The sequence below is a fragment of the Lepeophtheirus salmonis genome, chromosome 4 (assembly GCF_016086655.4).
Source record: "Lepeophtheirus salmonis chromosome 4, UVic_Lsal_1.4, whole genome shotgun sequence".
Taxonomy (NCBI): domain Eukaryota; kingdom Metazoa; phylum Arthropoda; class Copepoda; order Siphonostomatoida; family Caligidae; genus Lepeophtheirus; species Lepeophtheirus salmonis.
This window is the reverse complement of record NC_052134.2, coordinates 3,844,020-3,861,561: the sequence shown is the minus strand read 5'-3', so window position 1 is coordinate 3,861,561 and position 17,542 is coordinate 3,844,020. Positions and strand designations below refer to the sequence as shown.

The window sequence follows — 17,542 nt, the reverse complement described above, 5'->3', positions numbered from 1 at the left end:
TAATAAGCTAATTGAAATTGTTTTTTAACTATGAAGTTTCATTACACAATAGTATTCAAACATATCAAAAATTGGTTATGAGTTGTCGATTCTTGATTCCCTAAAAATCCCACTTTTGATCATTTAGTCATGCCCCTGTAAGTTTTGGGTCCTCACTCTGTATATGGTTGTTAAAATTTTGGTGGGGAATACTTTTGGATTTAAACTCTATAAGGATGATTTTTTGACCTTTTTAAATGTAGTAAGTACAACAAATAACTGGCACTAAAGGAATAGTAACTATTGTAAAACATTAAGTGTATTAGTTATTTAGGAGGTTTATTTTTTTAAGTTTTTTTTTTTAGAATATTTTTATACATTGGAACTTTAACTTTTTTTTTTCATATACCTGTTAGCCGATATTTAGCTTGAAATAATTATGTTATGAGGATGTATGTATTTTAAAATTAAATGAATGCTAAAAATAAAAGCTAAGAAAACATAAATACTTTTTCAGAACCTCATATTTTTTTAAATGTAAAAAATAGCGGACTAAATCGTTCTCAAATATGTATTTTTTTTTTAAATAAATGTTATATTTATTCCTGCTCTATTGAATAAAGTAATGATAAAAATTGGGAGGTACAAATAATTTATAAAAGAATTGGCAGGTAGGAAATTCAATAAGTTTCCATGAAGATGATGTCATGAGATTTTTTTTTTTTTTTTTTTTTCCTCTTCTTTATTTTGGCATGATAATATATTTACAAATAATTGATTTCTTGTGTAAAAGATAATACCTTCTCTACCCAGAATAAACCTTTTTGGTGTTGTGTTTGTGGTACTTTTTTTGAAAAACATGAGATAGTTTAATACAATGACAATTCCCTTTTATTTAAGATAAGCCAAAGGAAAGTAACATAAATTAACTTCAAAGGGAAAAATATATGTTTATTTTAAAAATAAAGAAGGATGGTCACATGATCTATTTACCAAAACTTGATTTTTCATGAAATCAGTGAAATAATTCAATCAAGTTTTTATTGGATACAAGTATCAATATTTGAGATAAATAATAATAAAATATCCTAATTCAACCTACCTTGGAACTAATAAATACCTATATAAAGCAAAATTAAACTTTAAACTCAAATATTTAGTTTCATCAAGTTTTAAGCAAAGTTTTACTTTTGTTGGGGTTTTTTTTTAATCATAACAGAGTAGCTCAAAGATAAACAATGGTTGTTTTCTCACTATACATATGTATTTACAAGTTTTTTTTTTTTTACAGATATGGTTGGAAGTATAGAGCGACAAGCACTGGGCCCACCACATTTCCGCCCACGTTCGTCCTATAATGGACCCAATCTTGCTCCCTCCGTCCGTATCTCACATTCCGAACCAAAGAGATCCCTTTCCATAAAAGTATATAAAGTACTGAGTGATGCCGTCATCCTGGATTGGTATATTGCTCTCTCTGACAAGGATCAAATGTCAAGTTGTGATGTTTCGTACACGAGACTTGATAATGATACTGAGTCCGTTTTACTCAGTCCTTTTTTGCCAGCAACGCGTACTTTTTTACTTCGTCCTCTGGAGTCAAATAAAAGCTACGTTTTTCACATGATGTGCTCAGATCATGATGGGCATTCCTACGTATCAAATCCTTTAAGGTTCATTACGGGTAAGAGAGATCATTCTAAGTAGTGGAGTGTGTGGTTAAATGGATGTATTGTGGCATTTAGAGGCATGTTTCAAGAAATTTGATAAACTTTTTTAATGTGTCGTGGTTGCTTGTTAGCATTGGAAGTCTTAGATATAAATTCCACATAGACAACATTAATTTAAAATACAATGAAATGATGAAAATTAAACACAAGAAAAAAATTATACACACACATTTGATCCAACTTTAGATGTGAATGTAGAACCCTTTTTCGTTCTCCAATAAACTTTTTTTTACACTTTTATGTCTTATCTTCATTTTAAGAATCTTACTTTTTTCTTAAAACTAATACTAATTATATTTAAGCTTATCTTTTTATATAAAAGTCAACTCAAATAATGATTTTTGGGTACTATAATTTTAATAGGAAAAAAGTCATATATATTCTGAAACTATAATATTCATTGCATTGAATGAGCCAATAAAGAAAAATAGAATTACTTAACTAAACTTGATTAAATTTATATAATTTGAAGTGAAAATTTGATCATTTTTTTAAAATGAAGAGCTGTCAAACGATTTCCATTTAATTATCCTCTGCTGTTTATTTTATTTGGGATGTTGTGTTCCTTTTATGAATAAATAGAATCCTTCATTTGTAATTTTGTATTCATAATTTACCTCTAAGTACATTGTTAATTCAACATGACACGTAACATAGTATTTTAACTTTGATGTTGTCAAACTAATACTTTTTAAACCTCCAATACTAGCCTTTAAATCTTAACCCAGGTACATTTCCTGGGTACTTAGCCACCCAAATATTCAGATGGATATTATGAATATGTTAGTAGTTCTTTCATATAATACTTCTATAAGCAATGGTGTATAAATTAGGATATATTTTATACACCTCTAACCATAAGCATGAATGAACAAATTAAATACTTTTTATTATGATATTTAATACCTGTGAATTCGTAATTTAAAACAGTAGTTGGAGAAAAAGAATATAAAACTTTGTAGACCAAGGAGTTTATTTATTATTAAATGAATAAATTATTACTGTAGAATACATGATCTCTACAGAATAATACATATTCTACTCAACTTCTAACTTCAATTTTCATACTCATCGTTCAGTTAAATAAATAAATAGAACACATAAAAATTATTCTTTAAACATTTGTTAATAACCCAGACATTTGGGAAATATCATCTCGAATAATAGGATACATGAAATATATACACCTTTGGGAAATAACCGAGGATTAAGAAAAAAATTATCCCCAGAATATATGTACTCAAATCCTTCAAGAGTTTATTTTAAAATACAATTTACGTCAAAGTAAATTTTCTATTGAACATGACACTTTGTAATTTGGTCTTTCAATGCGACTTGTTATCTTTTAAGTAGGTCCTCTCAAAATATACGTAACAAAGAGATAATAAAACCATTCGTTAGTTTCGTATAATTCATAATTAATGTCAAAGTAAATTGGCGCTTAAACATGACACTTTAAAAATTAGGCTTTTATTGAGTCAAGCTCAGGCTTATTATTTTTAAAAGTCCTTCTCAAATATATGGAAGAAAGAGATAGTGAAATCTTTCGTTAGTTTTTTATATTTCATCATTAATGTCACAGATAATTGGCTCTTGAACATGACACTTTCCAATTGGGACTTAGATGGAGTCAAGTTTTGACTTTTTTTCTTTTTTTAAGTCCTCCTCAAAATAAATATAACTAAAAGATAGTCAATTTATGGTCCCAATTTATTTGGAATCTCTCTTTTACATTCTGTTTCACATAAAGAGACTTTTACATACATATAGAGAGTGCGACCTCTATTTCACAACAAACACGATTTTTTTCTTAAGTAGATTTTCTTCAAAGCGAACCATCTGATTTTAATTAACCCCAATGGCAAATGCATCAATAAAGGCCTCAAATACACCTCAAAAACAGAAGCAGGTCTTGATGACAGTCTCCTTTGGCAAATTACGGAATTAATTTCTGGATCCTGGGTATCAGCTCAGATTTTGTCTTCCAAAAGGATATTTAGGTGTGTCTCTGACCTACATCCACACGAAGAAGTTCATGGGATTAAGGTGCAGTGAGCTTGAAGGCCAATCACCAGGTTTGAAAAAGTAAAAAAAAAAATCTGAGATGCAGGTTAACGTTTTCTCTGCAGTGTGGCATAGAGCTATAGTTGTGTTGTCACCTTGAGACTTTTTCAGTTCCTTCCTGATTCTACAGACAAAGGAGCTGATTAAGTGTAAGAAGTTGGCAATCTCAATATTGTCTTGTTCGGCGCTGTTAGCAAGAAAGATCAAGGTTTTTTTTCTTAACTGACGCTCACAGTTCGTTGTTAAACAACGGCCGCACGCTGCTTATAACATGTGTAGCTTCAAAACGATAATACTTTTGAAAATATACAAAAGGGATAGAATAATAACTCTTGTTCCTTCGTTACTCGTCTAACTTAATAGGGTTGACTACATTTTAGGAGATGTCAAATTCAGACTGAGGAATATATATAAAGGAAAAAAATATACATATAATTGTTCATTATACTACATATATATATATAGTCAAATACATTATTTCGTTTTCAATGCTGGAATCCTTAATATAGATAAAAGAAATAAAAGGTTTTGGAGATAACTCTCTAAGTAATTAGGCAGATCTATGAATAATTAGATTAAATATCCCTAATGATAATAACAAAAAGAGTAAAGTAATTAGACCATAAATCCTTAGGCATTAGGATCTTAATCCCATTATCTCTTAATATAATCAAATTATCTATCCAGTATTACTAAATATGTAAGATAATTTTAAATTGAAGTAAACTTACTTCCTGTATTCCATAGTTTGCAGTTGGTTTGTATCTGTCTTTAGTGTAAGACTTACAAAATTTGGGCCGGTTGGGCCTGATCAAGGACTAAAATAAACATCTCTCAAAGACTTCTATCTCACTTTTTCATACTTATCGTTTGGGTTGAACAAGAATATGAAAATGGGAAAAAGTTAGTTGAGGCCTAAATTATTATTTGCAGAATTAGTCAATAATTAAGATACAGGTAGAAAATGATGAATATAAGAATTTACATGCGAGGATGAGAAAAAATATATTACTCACAAGATATTTTCATTTAAGGGTGGATAAACACCCGCAAGAAATTAGTGGATATTTAATTTATGACTTAAAATCGGTATTGTCCCATATTCAAACCTCTCATAATGAGATCTGCCTCTCTTGATAACCTTGACAAGCAGTGTTGGAAGCATTGGGAGGGTCAGGTGATCTTGTGCGGATCCAGGTTTGACATTGTACGGATAATGTACTTTTCAAGGCCTCACCAGACGAATGATACTTGGCACAGGGTTCATGCTTGACACTCCCTCAGGTATTAAAAAAAAACATGGGTTCATATCGGGACTGCTTGCAGGCCAAAAATCCGGGCTTCAAAAGTAAGGACATTTTGTGGCTAAGACGTCCTGCACTTTTTTGGCCTTGTGGTAATGTGCATTGTCTTCTTGGAAGGTTTATTTTTTTTCCATAGGTTACTACATCCATTCAGGGAATGAATATTAAAAAGTGCAAAACCAGAATGTCAATGCTGGATTTGCACGAGGTCGCTCGAGGAATTGCCAATGCGTCCAGCGCCGTATGGCCCTAGGTTATCAAAAGAGGGGATCTCATTATGAATAATTGAATGTCTTTATATGTAGCTTTCAAATCAAACAAAATTTATGATTCTTCTCCCACTAGTTCGTTCGTTATACATAATCCTTTATTTATCTGGACAACCCTGTAGGCTGACCACGATTTCGATCCTTAATTCTACTCTGGGTAGAGAAAGGGCTTATACATATCACTCCAAAGCCATCATTATTTTATGAGCACATGCAGTAGTTATTAAATTATACTTAAATATTCCCTTTTCAATGATTAAGTAGTAATAATGGTAACAACTTTGAAAAATAATATGTCCTGTTCAGATCCCACCAAGAAAAAGCCAGTAGCACTTTCTCCACACGTCTGACTATACATAAAGTCTGAGGAGAAAAGGGAGAATAAAAAGCTCAAAACATACACATACAGTATATATATATATATTTTTTTTTTTTCATTAGATACAAATATAATAGAGAAATGAAAGAAATTTTGATTTGTGAGGATCTTTACATTCCTTAGTAGAGGCTTTATAGACTACTTACATGAAAAAAATAACTCTTATTTCTTAGATAGCAATGCAGTATGTTTGTATATTGTATATATATATGAACATAGCGGGGATTTTTTTTTGTACCTCTCATATTTGGTCAATAAATTCCTCAAAAATGAAAAAGTCTCCTCTCATATTATGAAAAATCAGGTATTTTCTATAACAATATTATTTATATAATTTGTCTATTAAAAAAAATCATAAAAAAAGTCATGTTTGTTGATCTATAATATGAAACTGACCTAAGGAGTAAACATAACTATTTTAACAGTTTTACGTCTTTTAAAAAAATCAACCTATAATGCAGACTTTATTTTGAACACTTAAAATAACACTGGATCCATTGGACTCATTTTATGAAAATTATTATCCGTCCTACATCACCCATTGGAGCCGGCCAACCCTAATTTAGTCAATGTTGTGAATAACAGCATTTAATTGACTAAATATATATTTAGTCCAATTTGTATATAGGGGTTAGGGAAGGAACGCTGAAAAGTTTGTAATTTTAAGTATTTGGTGTATAAGTAAAAATGATGAACACTTTGTTCATAAGAATTGAAGTAGTATTAAATGTGATCGATGATCTACACTTTACTATCTTATGAAACGTAACATTGCAAAATTGAACACTAGTTAAATTGATAGTTGTTGAACAAAAAGGAGGCACACTATCTTGGACTATGTTTAAGACAGGGGATCTGCAAATCATTGAACATGTCTTCAACCACCAAAAACTATTCAATACAAGGAAAACATCCATTTTTACAAATAAACCAAATACTAAAAGATTAAACTTTGACTCAAAGAGCCCAAAAAATGATATTTTTTTCATTAATATCACACCAAAAATGACCTAAGAGGCCTCAAACTTTGCTAAAGTCCGATTTTTTATTATTTTCAGCAACAGAAAAAGGATATGTGAAGAGAAAATAAGTATAAGCCCCATAACGCGTTTGTGTAATACAGGGACTAGTCTGGAAAGGAACTTTAAAACGATAACTCAGAATTCACGAGCAAGAAACTGTCGTTAGAATTATAATATGTATAAATTTTTTTAAAAATGAATGCTCAATGATTTTTATCATATTTATATTATTTACTGTCCAAATATAGTCAATGTTTCATTATTGTAGTCCACGAGACGATCTCTTCATCTCAATTTGGACTAACATTGTTAAGTATCTCTGATTTAATAGCAAGGTTTAAAGAAATACAATGTTAGAATGTCGGCCTGGATAGAACTTTCAATTTGAAGTATCGTACCAAATGTTGAGCAAGACAGGCATATTTTGACAAAACAGGCAATACCTCATACTCTATGACGTCAATATTAAAAAGCATAATGAAAGTCAAACATCAGTCGTACAGGCATTATGGTATAACCTTGTATTTCTATTAACCTTCATTTAATAGATAGTTTCCACATATTTGTCCTCTATGTACTTTCATTGGTTACTTGAAAGTATAAAAATTTCTTTTAAGAACACACTCTATGCTTTTTTTTTCTTTCAAATCATGGTTGTCGATCATTCATTATATGTATTTGTGGATAAGAAAAAAGTTTTATTTTTATTTGGTCATTAATTAGAGTTGTAAGACTGAGAAGAAGGTAAGGAAAGTGTTAGATTACAACACCAAAAACGAATATATTATATCTATACACTCGCATAGATAGAGAGATTTATAGGGAAATCATAATCAAAGAAAGGAAAAGAGGAGTACTCTATTAATTAAATTAAGAGAACTCTCCTGATTGAAAAGTATGTGCATATATATATATCACTTATCAAATATAAAATGAATGAAAAAATATATTCAAAAAAGTTACATCAATTATATACATTTGTATTATATGATCTCCCGGTATGCAAAAAGGAAAATTAATATCGTAACCCTGACAGTGTAAAAAAAGGTTTTGGAGAAGACCAACTTAGCCATCATGACGTTTTATCTGGGAGGAGCTATCAGAAGAAAGAAACAAGCACAAATCCCACTCCATATCTAGCAAAGATATTGGCAGGAATAACTCTAGAACTTACACTTATAACACTGTCTTACTCTTCGTTTGTCATGCAATGGTGATTACTCTTTACATATATGTTCTTACTTCAGTTTGAAAAGAATAGTTGTTACAGTTTTGAAAAATATTCAAACAACTTTTCAAGTTACAACTACGAAAAGTCCTCATTATCATTTGCTTTATAATTATAACACCATAGTACGTTGACAGAGTTGTAAAAGAATATGACTTCCCGGTATGTAAAAAATAACTTTGTTAACTTTGTAGCCTCTATGTACGAGAAAGAAGTTAATAAATACAAAGGATTTATAAGCAATATTTGCATGTAAAGTACTCCATCGTATAGGGCATTATAATATAATAAAAAACGGAGTATTCTTTTTATAAATATGTCCAATGTTCTTAATACATATCTGATATCACGTCTTTGGTTTTATATGTTCTATATATTGATATTTTTAGAAGTATTTCGAGAACCGACACAGCAAGTGATCTATACTTGCCTCCTATTAGTTATTCAACTCCAATTAATTCATATTAAACCACGAATAACCCTTAAACTTATGAACGCTCTGATAAATGCTCGTTAGGGGAGAAGGACTAAGAGAGATTTCACCCGAAGAAGAGAAGAACTTCTGTTCATTTTTCGATTCAATTCAATATTGATCTATAATATCTAAGTTTGTGAATGGATAAAAATAAACATATATAATAGTCTGGTAAAAAGTAATTCCGTATTTCCCCGCCCTTTTTTATCTAAGTATATCTTGTTCATTTTTGATCACCGCGTATTATACGATAAAGTATTGGGAAGGTGTGAGTGTATAGTACAAACGCTTTATGGACAGTATTGCGCTTGGAAGGTTAGTTGTGAATTATTGTGCATAGAGTATGGAGATCTCAAAGGAAGAAATTTGCCATTTTTTAAGTTTTTTACCTCCTGAAAGGGAAAACGCGTCGAAGCGACCAAGAAAATTTGTAATATATATACAGGGCAAATACTATTTTTGTTTGTGTTGCATAACAGTGGTTCGAGCGATTTTGTTCTGGTGTAGTGGAAGTGAATGATGCGCCACACACTGGCAGGCTGGTTGTCAAAAATGACGATAGAATCACGGAAAATATAGAGATAGAACGTTATGTTTATTAGTCGTAGCCACGTTCAGGTCCTGAGCATCGATCATAAAACCATTTTGAACCCTTTGCAGAGGGCTGGATACAAAAAGAAACTCGAGTTGGAGGTGGTTCATCAAGACAAAGCCAGGCTTGATATGTCACCAAGTGACTACCACCTGTTTCTGTCTATAGAAAATGCACTTGGGGTAAAAACTTGGCCTCAATAAAGGCTTGAGAAAAATGGCTGTCCCACCAATTTGCCAATAGGGCTTCTACAAAAATGGTATTATGATGTGTGTTCTCGATGGCAACAAGTTTTCGAGCAGAACAGGGTTTACGTGTCTTAAATCAGACGATTTCATTATTAATATATAAATTATATTTTTCTACATTAATCAATTACCAGTGATAGTTGTGTGGAAAAAAAATTAGCTTTATACTTTGCAGAATAAATCATAAATGAAAGAACTGACCGTCATGAAATTTCGACAGGTTTCTTTTGAAGCCTGGTACTAACTGAAAATTACGTCAATTGAAAAAAAGCAACATTTATATATACAGCACGTGTTATTTCGTAGATATATGCTGGAGAGACATAAAATATATGGAATAAATTAATAGTAGCCGATTGAACAACATTCGAACAATCAATAAAAATTTATTTGTTTCTTATTTTTCTCTTGTAGATTTGAAAGACTCAAGCAATTGTTGACTTGACTCAAATGATAAGTCGATTTCTTATTTTTATTGAGTGGGATCGATTTTTATAACAAATACATAGGAAATATTTTTATTATGAAAAGCTGTACCAAAGTGATTTTCTAATCAATCATAATTTACTATTATTGTTCCAAATTAGATATTAGGGATTTTTCTCCCCGAGTTATAAAATATAAAAGACTCCAACGAATAAAGGTTGTAGCTATTATGAGATTTTGTTAAAAATTGTTGCAGCCCCCCATTAATTCCATAATATATATATCGATATATTTGTTACTAAATATCTAGCCTTGGTCTATTATTAAAACCATTTTAAATCAATAAAACAATATTAAAGTAATAAAAAAGTCAATATGTAACTGAAAGTTACTATAAATTAAATAATGGGCAGTTGGCACTTAATGTTCCATTTTTTTTTTTTTTGTGTTTAATTTATTGACTTAACCCTTCATTGGCCGAATTATTAAAACTCCGTTTTAAAAAATTGGTATTTTAAAGATGGAGTGTCTTAATGAAATTAAATTAATTTTTTTATATTAATAATTATATTTTAAATACTACACTAAATGGCTTCATTGATCGTTAATGTTTACATATAATTATATAAAAATACATTTTCTAAATACCATATGATCATATTTATCTACTCTTAATTTCTTTATACAATTACAAAGAAAAAACTTTAAAAAAAAGGTACGGTTTTATTTGGGATTTCCAAAAGGAACAGAGGAGTGTCATCTGAAACCAAGACTTGAGATTTTGTTTTACTAAACTCTAAGCCCTTAATATCTAACAAAGTAACAAATAATGGCATGTTGCATCTTCAGGAGCTGAGAGCAATGGGTATTGTTGCAGAGGCAAGATACGCTGTTCTTTCCATTCAAGTTCCGTCTCTGGGGAATAATTCATGGACTTTAGTTGGAGAATAAATTAAGTACCTTTTGTCAACTGCAATGAACCATTTAAAGGCTTTAAAAAAGAATTTAAAATAATTAAAAATTTAAATTTGAGACTTGTTTTTAATATTTTCATAAATTATCTTTGTTTTATTATAAATGGCGTATTTTTTTACCTCTGGTAGTATTAATTTTAGCAGTTTTATATTCGTATTTTTTTGTAAATTAAAGTAACATGGTGGTCTAATCTTACCAAGAAGCTTTAGTTTTAAACTGAAATGTTTATTTTTGTGTATATTTTACGTAACTACTCCGGTATTTAAGTGTAACATCGAAATTGAAAATAGAATCGTCATTACTATTTTGAAATTGAATAAAACAATTACGAACGTTTACTAAATATAAATGTATCTTAAATTTAGAAAAGTCACCTTATAATAACTTTGGTATTTTCAACATTTTTTTTTTCACTTTGTGGTACTGACCAAACATTTTGGAGTTGATCATAGCGTATTTCATACTTAAGGAGTGATAAGGATGAGTTTTTTTCACTCTCAGTCTTTATTTTTAAACTATTCTTCCTGGGTCGACCCTTAATACTTACATTTAAGGAATTTTTATGAACGTGGATATGGGATTCAGATATTTCTATTGTAGATTAGTTGAACGATTTTCGATTCTAAGTTGGCAAGTTGAAAAGTTTGAGGTGCCTACAATAATAAATCCGTCCATTCACATTCGCAATGTCCACGTTACGCCAAAATATGTTATGCTCAATGCACGGGTTTTAACTTCAGCTCCATATAAACTGATCCACATGTCTGCTAAATCCACATCCCCCATAATCTTGTTGTCCAAGGTCCACGGAAAGTACTGTTAAATTAACTTAATATAATATAATTATATGTAAGGTTGCAAGAGATTATGTTTAAACTCTAGTTGTGTCAAAACTAGATCAAAAGAAATAGTATCGAATAAAATAACAGTTTTTTTAACCAAAATGGTAGCCAAGAGAGAACAAATTCAAAAAGGACACCCAGTGTCGACAAGAAACGGATTGCAATCAATCCCATGAACAAGATGGCCAAAGATTTCAACAAGGGTGCGACATTAATGCAAGACCTTATCTAAGATGACCTTGGGATGTATCCCTACAAATTGAAGGGGCAACAGCACCTGTCAAACAAGGTCAAGGATAAAAGACTCCAGAGAAGCAATGTCATTCTTTACGGCTCCCAACATTGTGTTCAGTAATGAGAAGATTTTCAATGCGGAACAGGCTTTTAACCCCCCAAAAAATTATCAAATTCTGGCCAAAAAAGGTGAGCTGGGTGACCATGGAGTCAACAGAGTGCAGAAGCCACAGTCTGTGATGGTTTGGGCGGCTGTGGCTGCGACAAGGAATTCCCCCTTGGTGTTTGTGCCGACTGAGGTGAAGATCAATACCAAGGAGTACATCCGCACCATCCTGGAGGAAGGTCTATAATTATACGTAAATTATATGATTAGTTATATCATTAGTACTTTAATAAACATGAAACAAAACTTTCTGTGGACCCTGTACATTGATACAATTTCCTTAGTAGCTTTGAAGCAATGATCTATTTTTTTTAATTGTATGGCACCAACAAAATTTGAGTCCATTTAACTACACTATTGTACAATCATCGTCCAATCACTAATACTGAATTACTATCCGTTCTGTAGTCTAACAGTCCTCTTTCTTGCTTCTTGAATTGTATAAGTGATTTCAATGGAGACCCTTTCAAGTGATTTGCTCTTAAAGTCTCAATTGCTTGTATGTTATTTGATTTTAAATAAAGTAATAACTGAAGAGGGCTAAACATATTTCAAAAATACAAATTTTGGTAATTTTTTTGACAAATGGATACATAACTGAGCAACAGATTGAGAAAACAGGGAAAGATAATTATAATCAGAGGCATGTGCTGTTTGTTTTCCACGATATATATAAACATTCTAAAAGAAACCAGATTTTTCAGCACGTAACCTATTCTTAAATCCTCATTTACATGGTTTTTTGGGTTATATTATCTTATCTGAGAAAATTTAGTTACTGATAGTATGATTTGTTCCTCTATGGAATGAAATGTTTTGCGTTCGACCTTTAAACATTGCCTCGAAGACAGGTAATATCTTGAAGAGATGTCCTCTTTCATCAGTGAAAGATGAATTATCAACAAAATGTAGAAATTGACGTAGTAGCTTATAAACTATATTATTATTCATTTATCATTAATGGCCAATGATTCCATTTGGATTCATATTGATTTATTCATTTTTAAACAAGTAAATAATATTACAATCATGTCAAAAAGATAATAAAATCTCAAAGCGAAATGTATTAAGGGTTTATCTTTAAAAAAATCACTTCCTTATTTTTTTTAAATATTGAGTAAGATAGATTTTAAATAAGTAAGGTTCCTCTACTACGATTTCCTTCATGCCTAATTTCGAAATGAGTTGTTATAGTTTGCACTTACACTACTAAACTGCGTAGAATAACAGATTTACATACTCTAAAACATAAAAAAACTAATGTACTTTATGCTTAAACGGATTATATTTCCGGAAAATCCGAAACAAAGAAAATAATACCATATAAAAACAGTGCCCCTTAACGGGTTAAGTCCATCCTTTACGACAAGACTCAATTAACTCAATTCGACACAGCACTATATTATTTTTCAATTATAGATCCTTGTTCCATTGGATGGGAACACGGCAATATTAAACATACAATGCAATATATATCATGTTATTTATTTATTTATGTTACAGCAATACTTGATTGGTTGTAAAAACCTATTCAGTATGTAGATATTAGTCATTAATGTTACGAATGAAAATTGTAAAATAAAAAAAACCCTTTGAATGCCATTTATGTATATAAAATATTCTGACTATATCATTAGTACTAATGAATCGTTAATGTTGTTGTTACATATATCTAATATATGATTTCCTCACCATGCTATTCATTATATGAATGGAAGCATTTGTTGCGTTGTACATATATGAATGAGTAGAGTGTATGTACTAATCCATTTGATTTAATAATGAGCGGATATCAAAATCAAACTTAGATATATGAAGAGACTCAAAGTTAGCGTTACAGTAAAAACAGGTGTTCTTTAATGTCAATGCTGTAAAAAATATGGTAACTTTAAATGACGAGATATCAAAATAAACTATAGTATTCAATGATTGTGTTTGAACTTTTTAAATTTTTTTATTTTAAAAAGCTTATTTTGACTGTTACTCCTATAAATAAATATATGTATTGCTGCCACACAATTTCCAACTGGTTCTTCCTTTTCAATATATAAGTTACTTGTTACTGACAAGAAATAATATAGATTACTGATAAAATTGTTCAAATTACATGTTTATGTAGTATTTAAATTATTTATTATGGTTGAATTTGTCTATAAATATGTAGGATATAACGTACTTATGTGATTAAACTAGAAATACTCTCAATATTGAACACCTTCTTCATTTTTATTTTTGAATAACTAAAGTCTATAGTTTCTAAGAGTAGTATACTTAGTTATAAAATGAACAAAATAGCTAAATTAAAACAATGGTGTAATGAATGTCTTAAAAAATAAAAATAACTCTTGTCATTAATTATGATTTTGACTATACACAATAAATTAATGAAAAAAAAAATAATTAGGAAAGATATAGTAGTTTTGGAATGGAAAGCAGTGGAAAAATGTTATTATATATTTATTTCGACCAACAACGATAAACAAAGTTAGAAAGGTTGACTTATACTTAATGCTCATAAAATATAAAAATTATCATTCTTATTAAAAGTGAATCATTTAAAATAGAAATGTTACATTTTCTCTAAAATAACGTGACAGTTCAACGAAAAAAAAACATAATATAGTAACTAAAAATCGATTAAGGTATTCTTGGCGGAAGCAAAAAGGTATTTTACTCCAACGACTTGTCTATCTGTAAAAGAAACTATGCTTAAAGATGTCAATCTTTGGTAGGTAAATGGTATTGAGAATCTCGTTTTGTGGAAGAGATAACTTTTATTGAATATCCAGGGTGGGGGATAAAGGTTTATCTTTTGTTTAGAATTCGGTAGAGCGTGATTATATCTTTAATAGCACGTCTATGTGACAAAGTGATGAGCCTAGTCTTTTGATTTTGCATTCATAGATTTCGTTATCTCCCAATGACAGAAAAGATGACACAAACCTGGTTTGCACCTTTTCTAACGACTTAATCAAGTACATAGTTTCTTGAAGGATTTATGATGTTGTATCGGACAATAGCTTCTCAAGGAGGAAGCTTGTATATCTGTTAATATGAAGCGCCAAGCGGAACCCAACCACTGCACCTTGGCCAATGAAATTAAAATATGTCGAATATATTTTTTACGTACCCATTCGAGTGGACAAAGACTATTTAAAAGTACTAAAACTACCGTAAATCTAAATGAAACAAATACTACGATTCACATATAGTTTATTGGATGGTCGTAAATTTACAACTCACCTACAGATATTGAAAGGATGTATTTCCTTTTCAAACTATATTTGGAAAGATTGTGGGAAGATGTACAATAATTCAGTCATCCACACATTTTCTGATTGTTGATTGTTGATTAGACTATTTGTATCTTTAAATATGAAAGGCCTTGAGAGACAACATTCAAACTACCTATCGGCTTTTATTCTCTTCGGATTAGCAGGTAGAAGTTTCAGTGTTCATATCTACTAATTCTATATAAATGCCCACTTAAGAGAATTATTCCCTATATCGTCTTTAGACCTATTATAATCTTAATCCTCCTGGCTTTTGAATCAAGATCTTTTTTAATTGTATTAAGATAATTACATTCAGGATAAGACCCACTTGAAGATTCGTTCATACTTGGTTCTTATTATTCGGAACAAATTAGATGGTTAAAAGAACAACAAACAAAACACGGTGAAAAATGTACAAAAGGACGGAAGAAGACTAGAAGAAATCCTTTAAATAATGTTATGGAACAGCTTCCCTAATAGAAATAAACTATCAGAGCCTTAAGAAATACGTCCGTCAACACAAACGTTCCTATCTTTTTATTATAACTGTCATAAGTTAATGTAATACAATATATTTTACTTGATTTTGAATATACGACCAAATTTTTCCAAATAAAACCATCTTTCAATTATATAATTTAAAATAGAAATGCAAATTTTTCTTTCCAGATAATGCTATTCCTTTTTCAGCGAATTTTTCAAAGAAAGTCATTTAAGAAGGTTTCACAGAAATTATAACTTTCTCAACATTTTTAATACATGTCTTAAGGAAAAATATAATATAACGCAGCATATAATTTATAAATAAATGCTTTAGATTTTTTTAATAGATTAAATGAAGCATGAAACGATTAATTTCTTATGAGAGTAAGTTGATATTAATATATGTTAATGGAATTTTCCCGTGCTTCTCTTCCTATGAAAAAAGTCTTCTACTTTTATTTTAATCTATTAATAGCATGTTGAATAAAAATTGGAGAGAGGGGCGTTCATCGTTGTTGTCCTCCTCGTGATAAGTATCAATTAGTTTCTCTGTGGATATGTTATGTTACCAATATACTATAATAACAAATACAAACGAAATAGAGTTTTGAATATATTTATTTTCTCCTTTCCTACATGGATTTTTCTTTTCCCGCTCTTTCTCTTTGTCTCTCTTTTTCAGACTTTATAATTGACATTGTAATACAATTGTATATTGGGCATTATAGCTGCCAAGTTGGATTAGTCTTGCTAAACCCTTTGTTACTTGCCGTTTAAACCCCTTCATTAAATCTTTTTTTGGGGTTTCGCTACACCAAAATTTCAAATGAATATTGCAATATGGCCTATGAAAAAACTCCTTACAAGATATTTTGGACAAGTGTATAATTTATGTCTTGTTCAATTTTGTATCTCTTATATTTTTGATAAAATTATATTTTTATCGTAGTATCAAGCCAAAATGTATATACAATGTTTTTTTGTCACTCAAAGCTTTACTGAACAAACTAATTTAATATTTTTTGCAAATAAAAAAATTATTTGATAATTACCAGTGGTTCACATCTCTCAAAACAAGTGACAAACTTCGTTAAATTAGAACCATTACATCACTGATTTTATATTTTATTTACTTTTAGCATTGACGCCTAAAATATATATTTATACAACCTTTTAAACCCTACCTTAATATTTAAATACTTTATTGATCCATTTATTGATGATTATAACATGACCAGTAAATAGATATTTTATTCAATAAGCAATCAGAATGATACATGTAATCATATCGCTTAACCATTGTACCTATCAACCAAAAAGTCCTGACATGAACTGGGAATTAATCTCACATAGAGTATGTATTCTTTATTTATTGTTGAGATATTCACTACTTATTATAATTTAGTTCAAGTTCAATAGATGATAAATAAAGGGAAGATCGCTATGTACAAGCATGATAATTTACAATCCATTATTTCGTTTGCAGTCAATTTTTGCTTACCTTTAATTATGTATATGTTCAGAACATTAATATTTTAAACTCGAATTACTTACTTCTGAAAGTTGAAACCCTGAGCTTTTAGTTAGTCACAGAAACTTTTTAATTAAACTAACAAAACTTGTAAAAAAATACTAGTGAAAATGTTCTTTTTTATATCCCAGTATCGAATGTTTACTCCCAATTTTAACTTTTGTCTCAATCATATATTACGTGACATTGTGATTATTTAACTTATTGAATATTGCTTAAAAGTTCCAATAGTATGAAGTGATTCAATTTGTGTCGTTTAATTTCTTTTCATTACATTTAAAACATTTTAAATAAAAATAAAAAAATTTTCAAAAATTAAA

The 17,542-nt window shown here is 29.9% G+C and overlaps 1 protein-coding gene across 1 annotated transcript in view; it reads left to right on the top strand.

Annotated features, from left to right (window-relative positions):
• The window catches only part of LOC121116683 (uncharacterized), a 145,133-nt gene that overhangs the window by 41,114 nt on the left and 86,477 nt on the right, over positions 1-17,542 (top strand). The window contains exon 2 of the mRNA XM_040710969.2: positions 1,271-1,663. Coding sequence (XP_040566903.1) covers positions 1,271-1,663 — 393 coding nt within the window. The remainder of the gene's footprint in view (positions 1-1,270; positions 1,664-17,542) is intronic.